At 38.5% G+C, this 18,798-nt stretch overlaps 1 protein-coding gene across 35 annotated transcripts in view; it reads right to left on the bottom strand.

Moving 5' to 3' along the window:
- Window positions 1-6,299: 6,299 nt before the first annotated feature.
- DTNA (dystrobrevin alpha) overlaps window positions 6,300-18,798 on the bottom strand; it is a 490,634-nt gene continuing 478,135 nt past the window's right edge. For 24 of the 35 annotated variants that reach the window (XM_043976702.1, XM_043976699.1, XM_043976700.1 and 21 more), the window contains one exon: window positions 6,300-9,877. In XM_043976702.1, the coding sequence (XP_043832637.1) occupies window positions 9,719-9,877 (159 nt within the window). In that variant the 3' untranslated portion in view covers window positions 6,300-9,718. The remainder of the gene's footprint in view (window positions 9,878-18,798) is intronic. The other 11 variants (XM_043976707.1, XM_043976708.1, XM_043976724.1 and 8 more) reach the window with 1 other exon arrangement.

The following is an 18,798-nucleotide window of genomic DNA, read 5'->3' as shown; positions in this document are numbered from 1 at the left end:
TCAGTGACTACACTTAAGTGAGCTCTTTTCTGATTTACACCTGCCTCAGTGTGACATTTTGTGATACAATATGGTGCTGAAATTTCTAGATTACCCCTCTGCCCCCGAAGTCCTATTCCTTGATTTTCCTGATTGGAGAAATTGTACAATGTTGGCTTAGCTCCCTTCTTCTGCAGTCAACTAATATTTAGAGCTAGAACCTTAATGTTACACTGAAATTTCAGCTTGCTCTAGACTTGGGTCTATCCTGTGCTTAGGTGGAACAAATATAGTGTCCTAGGTCAATTTCTCATTTGTGTTATTTAAAATATTGTGAGACCAGGCTGGGATTTCTAAAATATTGCTACTTATAAATTAATGGCTATTGTGCCAGTTTTTGCAATAAGCATTTATTATTAATTAATATCACATATTAATAAAGTATTGACCACATGTATCCCTGACTTCCCCACTGGTCACAGGTTTACAGGCCTATGCCAGTACATACCCAGCTTGAGAAGTAAGAATCATCCCAGGAAAGGAGGCCACAGAGAGAGAGAGAGAGAGAGAGAGAGAGAGAGAGAGAGAGAGAGAGAGAGAGAGAGAGAGAGAGAGAGCTCGAGCGAGGGCAGGAGAGCACATGTCCTCAAATCCTAATGAGAGAGAGAGAAAGAGTCCTAGGAAGGGGACAGGAGAGAAAGAGCTCTCGCCTCATGTCCCCAGGGATTTTTATCCTCTTTTTGGTAGAGGCAGGTCACCACACATTGATCTAAGATAATTGGTTAGCATCATTCAGCTCCATTGATTGACATGACTTGGGGGATGGTCAAATTCCAACCCCAAAGTGCTTTTTCCTCTATCTAATCAGAAAGGTCAATCTGCATTCCTTTTGTTAAGCTGAAGGCTCATCCCAGGTTGGTTTCAGGGGAAGGGGAGAGAGCAGTTAACAATAACAGATCTGGGTCTCTCCTAGAAATTCTTTTTTTTTTTTGGTGAGGCAATTGGGGTTAAGTGACTTGCTCAGGGTCACACAGCTAGTGCTTAGTGTCTGAGGTCGGATTTGAACTCAGGTCCTCCTGACTCCAGGGCTGGTGCTCTATCCACTTCGCCACCTAGCTGCCCCTAGAAATTCATTATTAAAAATTCTTTTTTCACACATTGAATCAACATTATCAGTTTTACTGACAGGCTTTTTTTGACCCTAGGATCCAAGTAACTGCGTTTCTTCTTTGTTCCCCTATAGTGAAGGCCTTGTCTTAATAACCAAGTACAGTGAAGGTGCCAGAATCTCCTTCTTTCTGTGACCAGATCTCTGATATCTGCTGCCAGAACTTCTTGGTGTCATTCATCCACTTCCCTGGACCTCTGCCAATGGAACTCCCTTTTTATTAGCCTATCTTGACAGACACATCCTGGCTTTGTCTTGGATCTTTGATACATGGTCTTGTATCTTATCTCTCCTTTCAGTAGAGTTCTTTATTCTGAATCTTCCTTCAGACTAACATTCCTTGAGCAGCCAACATCTGACCTTGAGTTCATATTCCAATACTATTTGCCTGATTCTGTAGGTCTCTCTGGGCTCTTTTTCTTGACTTCCCTTAGTCTGGCTCATCTTTTCTCTTCCTGGTTCATGACTCAGCCCTGCTCTTTGTTTTAGACAAATTGCACCCCACCCCTCTCCACACAATATTGAAAGGTCCATAGAGATGTCTGAGAGTTCTTTTTTTTTTTTTTTTTTGGTGAGGCAATTGGGGTTAAGTGACTTGCCTAGGGTCACACAGCTAGTAATTGTTAAGTGTCTGAGGCCGGATTTGAACTCAGGTCCTCCTGAATCCAGGGCCGGTGCTCTATCCACTGTGCCACCTAGCTGCCCCCTGAGAGTTCTAATAATGAGTTTCCAACAGACTAGTCACGAGGCTGCAGCCTGTGGACAGTCCCATTTCCCCCATGGCCTGTGGTAATTTGAAATATGAGCTTGAAATATCCAAATATCCATGGGATAGAGGGAGCAGTTATGGTCAGAGGTTGCTACTATGTTTTCTCACATCATCTCTGAAGGCATTTATAGGAAGGAGACATAGCTCAAGCTACAAGGTTTGAAAATCATCATGTTTTCAAAGAAAATGGAAAAGGACCCACATGTTCTTTTTTTTTTTTTTGGAGTTTTTTAAAAAAATGTTTTTCCAGTTACATGTAAAGATAGTTCTCAACTTTTGTTTATACAAGCTTTCCAACTTCAGATTTTTCTCTCTCTCTCTCTCCCCTCCCTCCCCCCTCCCCTAGGCAGCAGGTTATTTGATATAGGTTTTATATATATAATATTAAACATATTTCTGCATTAGTTATATTATGAGAGAAAAATCAGAGCAATGAGGAAAAACCTCAAGATAGAAAAACAATAGCACCAAAAACAAAAGAAATAGTATGGTTCAATCAGTATCTATACTCCACAGTTCTTTTTTTTTTTTTTCCTGGGTTTGGAAATCCTCTTCCATCATGAGTCCCCTGGAACTCTTCTGTGCCATTGAATTGGTGAGAAGAATATAGTCCATCACTGTAGATCAGCACACAATGTTGATGATACTGTGTACAATGTTCTTCTGGTTCTGCTCATCTCACTCATCGTCAGCCCATTCAAGACCCTCCAGGTTTCTCCGAACTCCTCCTGCTCATCATTTCTTACAGCACAATAGTATTCCATTGTATTCATATACCACAACTTGTCCATCCATTCCCCAATTGATGGGCATCCCCTCAACTTCCAATTCCTTGCTGCTACATAAAGAGCAGCTATAAATATTTTTGTACATGTGGGTCCTTTTCCCTTTTCCATGATCTCTTTGGGAAAAAGACCCAAAAGTGGTATTGCTGGGTCAAAGGGTATGCACAGCTTTATCGCCCTTTGGGCATAATTCCAAATTGCTCTCTAGAATGGTTGGATCAGTTCACAGCTCCACCAACAATGAATTAGTGTTCCAATTTTTCCACAGCTTCTCCAACATTTATTATTTTCCTTTGTTGCCATTTTAGCCAATCTGATAGGTGTCAGGTGGTACCTCAGAGTTGTTTTAATTTGCATCTCTCTAATCATTAGTGATTTAGAGCATTTTTTCATATGGGAATAGATAGCTTTGGTTTCTTCATCAGAAAACTGCCTGTTCATATCCTTTGACCATTTCTCAATTGGGGAATGACTTGGATTCTTATAAATTTGATTTAATTCCCTATATATTTTAGAGATGAGGCCTTTATCAGAAGTACTGGCCTCAAAAATTGTTTCCCAGCTTTCTGCCTCCCTTCTAATTTTGGATGCATTGCTTCTGTTTGTACAAAAATTTTTTAATTTAATATAATCAAAATCATCCATTTTGCATTTTATAATATACCAAACAAGAGATAGAGTATATTATAAAATGCAAAATGGATGATTTTGATTATATTAAGCTAATATCTTATTTAAGATTTTAGCATCAATATTCATTAGGGAAATTGGTCTATAATTGTCTTTCTCTGTTTTTGCTTTACCTGGTTTTGGTATCACCACCATATTTGTATCATAAAATGAATTTTGTAGAACTCCTTCTTCACCTATTTTTCCAAATAATTTGTATAATATTGGAATTAATTGTTCTTTAAATGTTTGGTAAAATTCACCTGTAAACCCATCTGGCCCTGGGGATTTATTCTTAGGGATTTCATTAATGGCTTGTTCAATTTCTTTTTCTAATATGGGCTTATTTAAAGATTTTATTTCCTCTTCAGTTAACCTGGGCAGTTTGTATTTTTGTAAATATTCACCCATTTCATTTAGATTGTCAAATTTATTGGCATACAGTTGGGCAAAATAATTCCTAATTATTGATTTAATTTCCACTTCATTGGTGGTAACATCACCCTTTTCATTTTTGATACTAGGAATTTGGTTTTATTCTTTCTTTATTTTTATCAAATTAAGCAATATTTTACCTATTTTATTGGTTTTTTCATAAAACCAGCTCTTAGTTTTATTGATTAATTCTATAGTTTTCTTGCTTTCAATCTTATTAATTTCTCCTTTAATTTTCAGGATCTCTAGTTTAGTATCTAATCGGGGATTTCTAATTTGTTCTTTTTCTAGCTTTTTAAGTTGCATGCCCAATTCGTTAATCTCCTCTTTCTCTTTTTTATTCATGTAAGCATTTAGAGCTATAAATTTTCCCCTAAGCATTGCTTTGGCTGCATCCCATAGATTTTGGTATGTTGTCTCGTTATTGTCGTTCTCTTGGATATAGTTATTAATTGCTTCTATGATTTGGTGTTTGACCCATTCATTCTTTAGAATGAAATTATTTAGTTTCCAATTGATTTTCAGTCTACTTTTCCATGGCTCATGTAATTTTTATTGCATCATGATCTGAAAAGGATGCATTTACTATTTCTGCCTTTCTACATTTAACTATGATGTTTTTGTGCCCTAATACATGGTCAATTTTTGAAAATATTCCATGTACTGCTGAGAAAAAGTTATATTCCTTTCTATAGCCATTCAATTTTCTCCAGACATCTATCACCACATGTTCTTTTTGTGGTGGCAAAGAATTGGAAATTGAAGGAATGCCCATCAATTAAGGAATGGTTGAACAAGTTATGGTATATGATGGTGATAGAATATTATCATGTTATTAGAAATGATGAGGGTGGGTGGTTTCAGAAAAACCTGGGAAGACCTATATGAACTGATGCAAAGTGAAGTGAGCAGAATCAAGAGAACATTATGCACAGAAACAGCAACATTATAACAATTGTGAATAATGTGAATAATGATCAACTGTGAAATACTTGTTATTTGTCCTTACTTCTTTTTTTTTTTTTTAAGTAAGGCAGTTGGGGTTAAGTGACTTGCCCAGGGTCACACAGGTAGTAAGTGTCAAGTGTCTGAGGCTGGATTTGAACTCAGGTACTCCTGACTCCAGGGCCGGTGCTCTATCCACTGCGCCATCTAGCTGCCCTGTCCTTACTTCTTAAGGAGGACCAATGACATCATGAGGGTGATGTCTCAACTTGCATGTGAGTTGGATTTAAGGGAGGCAGGGCTCTGTAAAATCATCAGCCTCAGGGCAGCTAGGTGGTGCAGTGGATAGAGCACCAGCCCTGGATTCAGGCGGACCTGAGTTCAAATCCAGCCTCAGACACTTGACACTTACTAGCTGTGTGACCCTGGGCAAGTCACTCAATCCCAATTGTCTCACCAAAAAAAAAAAAAAAATTAAAAAAAATCATCAGCCTCACTCTCTCCTCCAAAGTCATTCTGAATCATGGCAACGCATAGGTCAGGATTACTGGCGATGTCTCTGGATGCAGGTGGGAGACCTTGGGGAAAGACTTATCTACTCTGATCAAACAATGATCCAAGTGATTTCTGAAGGAGTCATGTTGGAAATTGCTATCCACCTCCAAAGAGAGAACTGATGAACCCTGAGTGCACATTGAAGTATATTTTTTCAATTTCTTTTTCTTGCCTTTTTTTTTTTTTTGCAATGTGGCTAATATGGAAATATGTTTTGCATGATTTCACATGATTAATTGATATATCGCTTGCTTTCTCAAAGGGTGGGGAAGAGACTGGAGGGAAGGAGAGAATTTGGAACTAAAAAAAAATGGGGGCAGCGAGGTGGTGCAGTGGATAGAGCACCAGCTCTGGATTCAGGAGGACCTGAGTTCAAATCTGGCCTCAGACACTTGACACTTACTAGCTGTGTGACCCTGGGCAAGTCACTTAACCCCAATTGCCTCATCAAAAAAATGTTTAAAAAAAATATATAATATGTATATAAATCATGCTTACCAGTCTGTAACAGCATGCTTCTTCCCTTTCCCCTTCATACTTTATTGATAGGATTTCCTTGTCAGAACTTCCCTTTCTCCTCCATTCCATTTCCCTCCTCTTTCCCCCTATTCCCATGTACTGTGCCTATTCTCAGTGAGCATTCTCTTGACCACTAGGCTTTAGGTGAGTAGAACATCTTTTCACCACAAAAAAGTTGGGGATCTCTGAGGCAGCAAAAGAGAAAGGTAGCTTGTGCACATTTACTGTAAATAATGGAATTTAGGCCACTAAAGTCTAGAGTTAGAGGTCCTGGATTCAAATCCTTACTCTGATGCTCACTACCTGTATTATCTTAGGCAGCTCCTGATTTGTGGGCATGTTTCCTTATCTTTAAAATGAGGGAATTGTACTAGAGGACTTCTAAGGTCCCCTTTAACTCCAGACTTTATAGTGACTTTAGAAGGGAAAAAAAAAATCCATCAAGGCAAATGAAGAAAAAGATCTTACAAGGTAGTATTTTTAAAAACCTTTTTTTAATGAAGAAATAATTCCATTCCAAAATATAGACACACAATTAAATAGTTTAATCACTTCAAAATATAACATGTCCCCAGTAGGTTCCAACACACACACACAAAACAATACTTAACAGCAATACAAAAAAACCCATACAATAGTAGTTTTGTTACAATACCAATGAATATTGTGAAATCTTTAGTGTCTCTGTATCCTTTGTTTCAAATGGTGTCAAATTACAGTAGTCATAATTAAAAATTCTTACAGTTAGTAGCCTCAAGATGTAACTCTTTATATATATATGTATAATTTATTTTTTGGTTCAAAAGTAAAAATGCCCTTTCTGCTGAGGACACAGTGGAGTTGCTGTTTGTGGCTCCTTGCGCTGAATTGAACCAAGGTGATCATAGCAACCTGAGGTTGCATTATTTACAAGAGCTATCTACAGTTAACAGCCAAGAACTCATAAGGGGCGGACAAAGATGATCAAAATAAAGGCAGACACCTGTGCTAAATTAAGATGCAACAGTTTGGCTCATGCATATAAGAAAAATACATATTCTATCATAACAAAGGCCACACTCCTTCAATGCAATTCAGTTCACGGGCCTACATGCAGATGAACCATCACTGCCTTGTGGGAGATCATTCAAGAGACTCTTCACCTTTTTCTTCAAACATCCCTTTGAACCATCTGCAATAGTTTCCTTCAACCCCGACCCTGACCAACTGCAACAGTACTCTGGATCCTGATTAGCCTAGCCCTCTCATGACCTAGGTGCCATGTCTTGGGGGTCAGGCCATGTGTTTATGCTGTGCACTAGAATGTTACCATTGCTATGGGCCATGAGTGTGTAATTTGTTGTTGAATGAACGAGAAACAACCACCACAAGATATAATTGTATCAAATGGACAGACAGAGACCTGCTGGGCTTTGCATTAAGAAAATACTCAAAATGTAAACCTGGAGAACCAAAATACAAAGCAAAAAAAAAAAAATGCCACCTCTTTTCAACCGCAGGATTTGGGGGCTTGGATCTGGTCTGTAGGGCTGATGTGGAGCTGAGAAAAATGTCAGGTGGCTGGCTATTCTGAAATAGGTCATTGAAAATGACCCCCAGGGAAGGCATTGCAGTGGCCTGATTCTATTGCATCTGCCTGATGAACAGTGGGTGGTACCCCAATCCCTATGCCCAAAGGAGAGTCTGATGGCATGTCCCTATAATGCCTTAAACTGTAAACCAGCTTTTCAATGTGAAAAAAAAATGATGACATGTTTTGGCAGCTCTGTCAGCTGCTCAAGGTCCCTAGGGGATGCAACATTGGCCATGTGGGACTGTATTCAGAAATTACTTGGCTGCAATTCAAAGCTGAGTGATTTCAGCTTGAGCATGAGGCACCAGTGGTTGCTCTTCCTGGCTGGTGGGGGCAGGGAGGGTTATGCTGTCATTGGTACGGCCTGCCTTTATGGGAGACTAGCAGATGCCACCCAAACAGTGAGCATTCATTAAGTGCCTACTATGCGCCAGGTACTGTGCTAGGAGATGGCACTATCAAGACCAAGAATAAAATAATCCCTCCTCTCAAGGATCTAATATTCTAAGGGTCATATGAATGATATGTAGAAGGGAAAAGAAACACACCCAGTGAAAGCAATGCCCAATGAGTAAGAAACCTGGGCACTGTTCCAATGCTGACCCGGGGTGTCAGTGATATTCGGTCTGTGCTCACCCTAGCACAGGGTTCCCTATGATCTACCTCAGACAAGCATGGCCTCTGATTTATTTTTAATTACGTAAGTATAACCCTGAGGAAGGCTACTTCAGAGCAACTGCACAGGGATGAAGGTCTTCTAGCCCTCCGGAAATTGAGCTGAAAAACATCTGACCCGACATGTACTCTCTGTTGGGCAGCCTTCCCTTCTGATCACGTGTGGGCAGGGCCCAAGGCTTTGGGAGCCTAAGATGCAGGACACAGTCACTGAACGTGGGCCCCAGGAATCAGAGAGTAAGTGAGGGGATAACTGAGAAATCTTTTCAGGATTCTTACAATGTCCCCAAATGGATTTCCCAAAAGAAAATTTTATTTGTGTTGTTCCATCATTTCCTTTCTAAAGTTTCAGGGAAGAAAGGGAATGACTAGAATATATCCTACTTTTAGGGCAACAAATCTAAAATGTTCATTTACAAAATAATAACTTTGAAAGGCCCAAAGAACATTTCTCCCTTCCATCTACCTTATCGAGTGCTACAAAAGACTGTCCCTAGCTTCTCTCCTTCTCCTTCCCACAATCCTCACTGCATTTTCAATTTCCCTTCTGTTGTCCTCTGAATAAGCCAGTCTTCTTTTGCACTTCCATAACCTGCATTGAGCATACCTCGTGGCCTACTAAGGCAAAAAACAACAACAAAAAAACATTCAGGGGGAAAAAATAGGAGAGGCAACACTAGCAAGCGCACTTTAAGCCTGTACATTTAAAGCTGAAGGCCTCCAAACAACCTGATAGGGAACAGATGAGACTGAGCAGGGAGAGGTGTTGAAGACATGCTTCTGAAAGCCCAAACGACAATGAAACGAGAGCATGGAAGAGCATAGGGGATTTTAATTGGTTTGGGGAATCTTATGGCACCTGTGGTTTATAAACAGCTTTAGTAACGAGTATTTCAAAACATAGTTCACAGTTTTAAGAAGATCTGTGCTGATTTAAAAACTAGATTCTATATAATTTGAATGTTGCCTTTTTTGTATATGATATCTATTTGGAAAAAATATTTACACTAAATTCTATGGCTGATTTATTAGAGTATCTTGAAAGAAAACAACCCCAAGTTATACATTAGCCTAGAGAATAGGGCCATCCTGCTGCATTTGGTACAGTCAGTCAATTTTTTTCCCCTCCCTCCCTTCCTTCGTTCGTTCCTTCCTTCCTTTTATTTATTTTTTTTTTACAGAGACTTGCAATCAAGTAACAGACTATGCCAACTTCTTGGCTTCTGGGTTCCAAGCAGGCACTGCAGCCAGGAACAGAATCCTTTAGGGCTAATGAATAACTACAAGGGGTTGCTTTTTACAATTGCTTGTGGAAAAAAAAAAATGTACAGTGTATAGTAAATTGTTCTACTAAAATCTCAAAGTATTCAGAAATCAAACTCCTAGCTATAAACAGTATTAATATCGTCATTGTAAACTGAACAGGTTCAACATCATGTGCAAAGGTTTAAAATGTTTTGTTAAATACTGCCATGGCGCTGTGTTTCAGCTTGGGTTCTTCATCAGTGATGAGCCATGTGACAGAAGATGCAGCCGATTAACTTTAAAAGAAAGTCTTTTTTTTTTTTTTGTCTCAAAACACACACCTACAAACTACAATTCTTAGAACAAGGGTTAGCAGTGCTACATTCAGCAGGCAGACAATGTCAGGGGTTGGGGTTTCTTGTCAGGAGCTGCCCTACATGTCTGTTCCATTCTTCAGTGAGGTTGGCAGCCAGGGTGTTGTCTTCTTCCTCTGTCTGGACGCAGCTCTCATCATCATCTGTTTTCACATAACTGTCATCATCTGTCTGACTGTAGCTTGCCTAAGGTAAAAGTACATGTAATTTTTTTTAATAGAGCATTTTTTTTTTCCTGAATTAGGACTAATGTTCCCCTTTTTCCCCTGCAAAAACAATCCTACAGGTACTTATTCCTCCTTTCTTTATACACAAGTCAATGGACTATTTTCCAGCCCCTTCTGTCTTGAAAGGAGATCCTAAGAATCTTAGTGATTGAAGTTTTATCTTTATGAGTCCCTGAAGGTAAAATGGAAAATATGGTGTTTTCTTTTTTTAAATCTAGAACACAAGCAACATTAATGTTGTATTCAACATGGAAAGTTGATCTGATTTCTTTCAGTAAGGCTCATTTCTGACCCATCTTCCCAGTTATGGTGCCTTTTCTCATTGTACTTTCTTGCCTGATCACTCTTGAGACTTTAGGACATGTCAGACGGTGATAGTGGTGCAAGCTGTAACCAACCCCCACAAAGAGATAAATTGAAGCCTTGGGCCTCATTAACAAGGTACTCAGACCAACTGAGTCAACAGGCCATAGTAACAGTAAATGTGGCTTCCACTGAAAATCAAAAATAGAAAGAAAAAAAAACAATTAAAGGCAGTCCTTTGAGGCCTACTGTTTAATTTCTTTAGGACCTGGTCTGCTTTCTTTTTATTGTTCAAGTGTGTGGACATGTGCTATATTGTATTATTTTCCCCAAACCAGAATTATATTTTGAAAAGTACAAATGTGTAGCTAGAAACATATTAAATCAAGGTCATCTATCATTTCTAACTCTGGATTTTCCTTGTGTTTGTCCTACCACAACTAATGATAGGTTCTGTGGTTTCTCTCTACCATGTGTCCCATAGAAGCTGGTGGGACATTTTACCAATATCCAAGCCATTGTTTACCCCTTCTCTCTATGATTTCTTTGTGGTCTCTTGTTTAGATTATTTTTTTAACCCTTATTTTCCAGTCTGCCCCCAGTCTCTGTTTCTCTAGACTTCATCTTGTCCCAGGAATATTTTCATCCAGCAAGATTGCTTCATCATGATTCTATGGCCCCTGGGCCTCTCTCTTTGAACTCCTCCTATACCCTCTGTTTAAGGAAGGAAACCAAATTACCACTATCAAAAAATGAAAAGAGTCAATGTCACTAACAATGAAGATGAAATTAAATAAAACCATTCATTATTAGGAGCTATTTTGCCCGATAATATGTCAGTAGAACTGATAATCTAAGTGAAATATATGAATATTCACAAAAATATAAGTTGCCCAGATTAAGAGAAGAAGAAATAGAATCCTTAAATAATCCTATCTCACAAAAAAAAATTGAACAAACCATAAATGAACTCCCTAAGAAAAAAATCTCCAGGACCAGATGGATATACAAGTGAATTCTACCAAGCGTTTAAGGAACAATTGTTTCTAATTCTATATAAACTTTTTGAATGACAAATATGGCAATGTTTTACATAATCATACATAAACCCATATCTGATTGCTTGTCACCTCAGGGAGGGGGGAGAGCAGGGAAGGAGGTAAGGAAGGATAGAAATTAGAACCCCAAACTATAAATAAAAATGTTTATTACATTTAAAAAATTGTTTTAAAAAAGACATAGGTGGGCAGCTAGGTGGCACAGTGGATAGAGCACTGGCCCTGGAGTCAGGAGTACCTGAGTTTAAATCCGCTTCAGACACTTAACACTTACTAGCTGTGTGACCCTGGGCAAGTCACTTAACCCCAATTGCCTCACTAAAAAACAAACAAACAAACAAAAAAAGATATAGGTAAAGAAGGAGTTCTACCAAATTCCTTTTATGACCCAAAAATAGTTTTGCTATCTAAATCAGGAAGAGTAAAAACAGAAAGAAAACTATAGGCCAACTTTCCTAATGAACATCGATACAAAAGTTTTTAATAAAATACTAGCAAGGAGATCACAACAATGTATCACAAAACTCATACATGACCAGATGGGATTTATGCCACAAATGCAGGATTGGTTCAATATTAGGAAAGTTATTGGGGGCAGCTAGGTGGAGAAGTGGATAAAAGCACTGGCCCTGGGTTCAAGAAGACTTGAGTTCAAATTCAGCCTCAGAAACTTGACACTTACTAGCTGTGTGACCCTGGGCAAGTCACTTAACCCGTATTGTTCTGCCCAAATTTTTTTTTTAAAAAGCAATTAAGGAAAATTATCATAATTGACCAAATTAATAACAAAAACCACAACAATCATATGACTATCTTAAAAGATATAGAAAAAGCTTGTTATAAAATTCAATACCCATTCCTACTAAAAACACTAGAAAACCTAAGAATAAATGGAGTCTTTCTTAAATTGATAACTAGCATCTATCTAAAACCAAGAGTTAAGTCTTATCTATAATAGGGATAAGCTAGAAGCCTTTCCAATAAGAAAATCAGGGGTAAAGGAAGGATATTTGTTATTACCACTATCATTCAATATGATATGAGAAATGGCAATAAGACAGGAAAAAGAAACTGGAGGAGTTAGAATAGGCAATGAGCATATAAAACTATCAGTCTTTTCAGATGATATGATGGTATACTTAGAGAACACTAGAGACTCAATTAAAAAACTAGTTGAAACAATGAACAAGTTTAGCACAGTTTCAGGTTATAAAATAAACCCATACAAATCAGCATTTCTACATATTACCAACAAAACGCAGCAGGAAGAGGTAGAAGGAGAAATTCCATTTAAAATATAAAATACTAGGGGGCAGCTAGGTGGCGCAGCGCATAAAGCACAGGCCCTGGATTCAGGACGACCTGAGTTCAGGTCCGGCCTCAGACACTTGACACTAGCTGTGTGACCTTGAGCAAGTCACAACCCTCATTGCCCCCCCCCCCCCAATTAATTAAAATATAAAATACTTGGGAGTCTACCCGTCAAGACAAATCCAAATGAACATAATTACAAAACACTTTTTCACACAAATAAAGATAGACCTAAACAACTGGAGAAATATTAATTATTCATGGGTAGGCTGAGTCAATATAATAAAAATGACCATTCTGCCTAAATTAATTTACTTTTTCAGTGCCACAATAATCAAATTACCAAAGAATTATTTTACAGAGCCAGAAAAATAATCACAAAATTCATCTGGAAAAACAAAGGTGAAGAATATTAAGGGAATAAATGGAAGAAAAAAAAAAGGAATGCAGGAAAGTATACTAGTAGTACCAGATTTCAAACTACATTACAAAGCAGCAAACAGTCTGGTATTGGCTAAGAAATAGAGTGGTCTATTACTGGAATAGATTAGATACAAAATACACAGTAGTAAATGACTATTGTAATCTAGTGTTTGATAAACCCAAGGGGGACTGGGAGCAAGAACTCAGTGTTTGATAAAAATTACTGGGAAAACATGGAAAGCAGTTTGGCAGAAACTAGACATAGAAAATCTCATACCATATACCAAGATAAGGTCAAAATGGTTATCTGATTTACACATAAAGGGTGATATAAGTAAATTAGGGGAGCAAGGAAAAATATATCTGTCAGATTCACAGATAAGGGAAGAACTTGTGATCAAACAAGAGATAGAGAGGATCACAGGAAGAAAAATGGATAATTTTTGATTACATGAAATTAAAAAAGGTTTTGCACAAATAAAACCAATGTAGCCAAAATTAGAAGGAAAACAGGAAACTGGGGTGATAAAATTTATAGCAAGTTTCTCTGATAAAGGCTTCATTTCCCAAATATAGAGGGATGGAACAAAATTTATAAAAATAAGAACCATTCCCCAATTGATAAATTAAAACACAAATCTCTTCATTTTTCACCAGGCTACATTCCCCTGGACTTCATCATGCCCCCTGTGCTCACTGCTCTCTCTTCCTCCTTTTAGTGTTCTCTCTCTCTCTCTCTCTCTCTTTTTTTTTTTAAGTGAGGCAATTGGGGTTAAGTGACTTGCCCAGGGTCACACAGCTAGTAAGTGTCAAGTGTCTGAGGCTGGATTTGAACTCAGGTACTCCTGACTCCAGGGCCAGTGCTCTATCCACTGTGCAACCTAGCTGCCCCCTTTTAGTGTTCTCTTATGTCTTGTCTTTCACCTTTAGAATGTAAGCTCCTTATAGGCAGGTACTATATTTTGCCTTTTTTTGTATCTCTAGTGCCTGACACATAGAAAACTATTACATAATGAACTATATTGAAGGTAATAGTTCAAGAAGTGGTGTGGTATGGTGGCTAATACTAGCTAAATGACAATGGACAAGTCATTTAAACTCCCAGTATTATGGGATGAGGTGTAATGGTTGAAGGATGGTGGGAACTGCCACACCATGAAATCACAGCTCTGGACAAAAACAAAATAATTGAACAAATTCAATTAAACAAATTAAACACCTACTATGCACAGAACACTGTGCTAGGTGGGAGTGGGAGTGGGTTGGGGAGAATTAAGTTTAGATAAAATATAGTCTCTGCTCTAAGGATTTTATACCTTTAGAAGACAAATGTTATCCTAAACACCAATAACTTATAGAGTAAGATGTGATAAGAGCACTAGATACTGAAGTATGCTTATGCATCAACAAGCATGAGGTAACATGATGCACTAGGGAAAGAGCTGGTTAGTCTTCAAATTTAAAAACAAAACAAAACAGATTCTATGGTGTGTCTGGGTTAGCTCAAACTAGCTCTCAAGAACTCATTGTTGGGGATAGCTAGGTGGCACAGTGGATAAAGCACCAGCCCTGGATTCAGGAGGACCTAAGTTCAAATCTGGCCTCAGACACCTGACACTAGCTGTGTGACTCTGGGCAAGCCACTTAACCCTCATTGCCCTGCCAAAAAAAAAAAAAAAAAAGAACCGATTGTTAAATTTTCAGTGTGAACATTTACACCTCAGAAATCAGCAAACGTTACAGATCAAGGCTTTATTGTTTTGTTGATTGTATAGACTTAATAAAGTGTAAATGAAATGTTAATAATGTATATAAAATTTAAGTGTGTCTTGCATACATTTGTCTTCCTGAAGAGCTGGTTGTTAAGCATTTACCACCCCCCCCCAATAGATTTTAATTCCACCTCTTCTATTTACTATATGACTTTGGACAAATCACTAGGACATATTAGCCCTTTCCATCTGACAGCATTGTTTTAAGGATCCTGTGATGTATGTGTATGTGTATATGCATATGTACACAACACACACAAATATGTGAATATACACATGTGTGTCTATATACATATACATATACAATAGAATGTTTTGTTTTTAAATTTTAAGACTTTCAACTCTTTCCCTACTACATGTTACCTCATTCTTGTTGATGCATAAGCATGTATTTTTAGGTGTCTCCTTTGTCTCTTTGATTAGATTGGAATCTCCCTATCAAAGGGGCTCTCTTTTTCTCTCCTGTCTCTCTGTCTCTTTCTGTCTTTCTATTTGGCATGCATACCATAGTACTTGGGATTCTATTTTGATTCAAATGACAATCAATGTATAGATGGGAACTGGAAGGTAAATTTCATGATCCTTTCTATAACAGATCAAGGTCCTTTGTGAATTAATTGCCATTTCTGCTACATAGAAAAGGTCTGTAGGCTATCCCAAAAGTATTAGTGTAGCTTTTAATAACAGAAAACTGCCATAACACTTTTACTACAGTCTATATTTCAGTGGAAAGTTGAAAAGTTACCAGTTCCTTCTTTCACTTTTCCTACAATTGCTTTTTAAGTGCTGAAGTTACTGAATTAAAAGCATAGATTCATGCTGAGATTTTTTTTTTTTTGGTGGGGGGAGGGTTTGCTTATTGACTGGATACAGGATGTAGAGAACATACAAAGCCACCAAGACGACAGTTGCTAAACTTTCTATTGTGAAGTTTATATCAAAACCTTTTTTTAAAAATTGTATTTTAAAATAAAGTTTTAGGGTTGGCTGCTTCATCTTTAGATCTAGATGTCTTAAGGTCTCTGTTCACCTAGGGCCATGTCAAAAGTCTTGCCACTGCCCCTCTTCTTTCCCTTGCGTGGCATTTCTTCATGTTGACCTTTTCTGCTAGCCCTTGGCTGCCAAAAAATGACACAATATAGAGCAAACATGATCAAACCACATTATACTTGCTCCTTCAGGACTCGACCTGCTACATCTGTGACAGATGTTTTCAGTCAACTCCAGAACTTTTCTGCCTATGATGATAATGAATCTATGGAGAGTGTTTTGTTAATTTGTTTCAGTCTCATCCGACTCTTCGAGATCCTATGGCTTGTTGTTTTCTTCTCCAGTCCATTTTTCAGATGAGAAAACAGAGGCAATCAGGGTGAAGTGACTTGCCCAGGGTCACACAGCTAGTAAGTATCTGAGGCTGGATTTGAACTCAGGAAGATGAGGTTAACTGACTCCAGGTCCTGCCCTCTAGGCACTGTACCACCTATCTGTTATTTGGATACCTAGAGGGTATAAAGAGTCTCAGATCCGAGAAAGGTGAAAGAGACTAAAAAACAGGGAAATAGTCTCTCTCTCTCTCCAGAAACCCCTTATCCTCCCCCCTTCTTTCTTTCTTCTTTTTTTTTTTACAGGGCAATGAGGGTTAAGTGACTTGCCCAGGGTCACACAGCTAGTAAGTGTCAAGTGTCTGAAGCTGGATTTGAACTCAGGTCCTCCTGAATCCAGGCCCAGTGCTTTATCCACTGTGCCACCTGGCTGCCCCCAACTCCTTAACTCTTATAAAGCTTATTTTATAGCCCAATCTTAGGAACTCTGCTTTACTCTGGTTCTCAGGCTCATAATCCTAACCTTGGGCATTGGCACATTGAGCTGGTGGTAGCTAAGCAGGAGTCTATTACTGGCAAATTCATATAGCTTTTAGAGCTACATTTTGATTTTTTTTCCATTTAACAACCAGAGGCTCCAGTGACCAGCCTTGCCAATTTTATGGAGTTAAAGATGCCATGGTACAGTTGGCTGAGAGCTGAACAAGGTGCTTGAATCAATGTAGCAGGGCAAACAAAGAAAGAAGGATAGTTCTCAACTGGACAGGCAGCACTGAAGGGTTCCAGTCCATGGAGCCAGTTGGCATGGCCAGATGGAGAGAGGTGCAGGGTAGCCCTTGTTGTGTCTAATCAGGCGCATGTTTCCTCTGTGGCATCTAAACATATAAGCTTGAGGCACGATGTCACTCTGGGCTGAGTGGTGACATGACTACAGGTCTGGGGAGGAGGCTGGGTAGCTGGTATATGAAAGAACAGGGACAGGTGCTCTGGGGGAGGCTCCTGGGAATAGCCAGGAGAGGCTAAGACAAGGGTAAGATCAAGGTCAAATGTACAAAGTTGAAGATCTTCTCTTTATAAACTTTTACCGTTTTGATTTCTTAAATATGATATAGTTTTAATTGGAATTCCAACAGAGCATCTGTATGTTCAAGTAAGTGTACAGGTCATGGATTTAAAGATAAAAGGTGTCTCTCAAGTCACTGAGTCTAAACACCTCACTTAACAGATGAATTGGCTTGATGGATAGAGAGCACAGGCTTTGGAGTCAGGAAGATCTGAATTCAAAATGTGCCACAGGCACTTCCTGGCTGTGTTAACCCTTTGCAAATCACTTAATCTCCTAGGGAGGGGTTGCAGTGGATAAAGTGTTGGTGTTGGAATCAGAAAGACCTGAGTTCAAATCCAGCCTCAAACATCTTCTAGCTGCATGATCCTGGGCAAGTTACTTAACCTCTATCTGTCTTAGTTTCCTCATCTGCGAAAAATGGGGATAATAATAGCACCTATCTCCCAGGAGTGTTATGAAGATAAAATGAGATAAAATTTGTAAAGCACTTTACGAAGCTTAAAGGGCTATATAATACATACATACATATATACATACATATATATATATACATATATATATATATATATATATATAAAATACATGCTATTATTAATTAACCACTCTCAACCTCAGTTTTCTCATCTGTAAAATGGGGATAATAGCACCTACCTCCCAAGGTAAAATGAGATTAAAAAGCACTTTGCAAACCTTAAAGTGCTCCATAAATGCTATTGTTGTTATGAATTAACTGCTCTCAGTCTCAGTTGCCTCATCTGTAAAATGGGTAATGATAATAGCATCTATCTCCCAGGGTTGTTATGAAGATAAAATGAGATTTAAAAAGCACTCTACAAGCCTTAAAGTTCTATAGAAATACTATTATCATCATTAATATTATTGTTGTTAACTGACCACTCAGCCTCAGTTTCCTCATCTGTAAATTGGGAATAATAATGGCACCTCTATCACTGGGCTGTTGTGAGGATTAAATGAGTTAACATATGTAGAACCCTTTGCAAGCTGTTAAGTGTTATGTAAACACTGTGAAGAAACCGAGGTACACAGAGGTAAAGGTATCTTTCCCAGTCGCACAGGCATGGGCACAGCTTGCATTTTTATCCAGGTTCTCATACTTGAAATCAAGAGCTCTTTCCACTGGGGCATGATGTCCCTCAAGGGGATTTTTTAAATGTTTCAGGAATCTTTGATTTCTTTGAGGTGGGAAGGACTTCCACTGATGCTGAACACAACCTCTGTGAGCCTTAGTGGAGGTGTTTCCCTCAGTTGTGGTGACTGAAAAAAAATTGGATGACCACTTTGGAGCAAAACTTCTCCAATTGAGAGTTGCTAAAATTAGGCTGGTTCTTTGACATTGGAAACATGAAGTCCATCCTTGGAACTGGATATGAAGCTTTTCCAGCATGGTGGTTATTGTTATTCATTCATATCTGACTCTTTGTGACCCCTTGGCTCATACCATGTCAATACTATCCATGGTCCTGGCAAAGATACTGGAGAGGTTTGACATTTCCTTCTCCAGTGGATTAAGCCAAACAGGGTTAAGTGACTTGCCCAGGGTCACACAGCTAGTATCTCAGGCCACATCTGAACCCAGGTCTTCTTGACTCCATGTACAGTGCTCT

The sequence above is a fragment of the Dromiciops gliroides genome, chromosome 1, assembly GCF_019393635.1.
Source record: "Dromiciops gliroides isolate mDroGli1 chromosome 1, mDroGli1.pri, whole genome shotgun sequence".
NCBI classification, from domain to species: Eukaryota; Metazoa; Chordata; class Mammalia; order Microbiotheria; family Microbiotheriidae; genus Dromiciops; species Dromiciops gliroides.
This window is presented reverse-complemented; position numbering and strand designations above follow the sequence as displayed.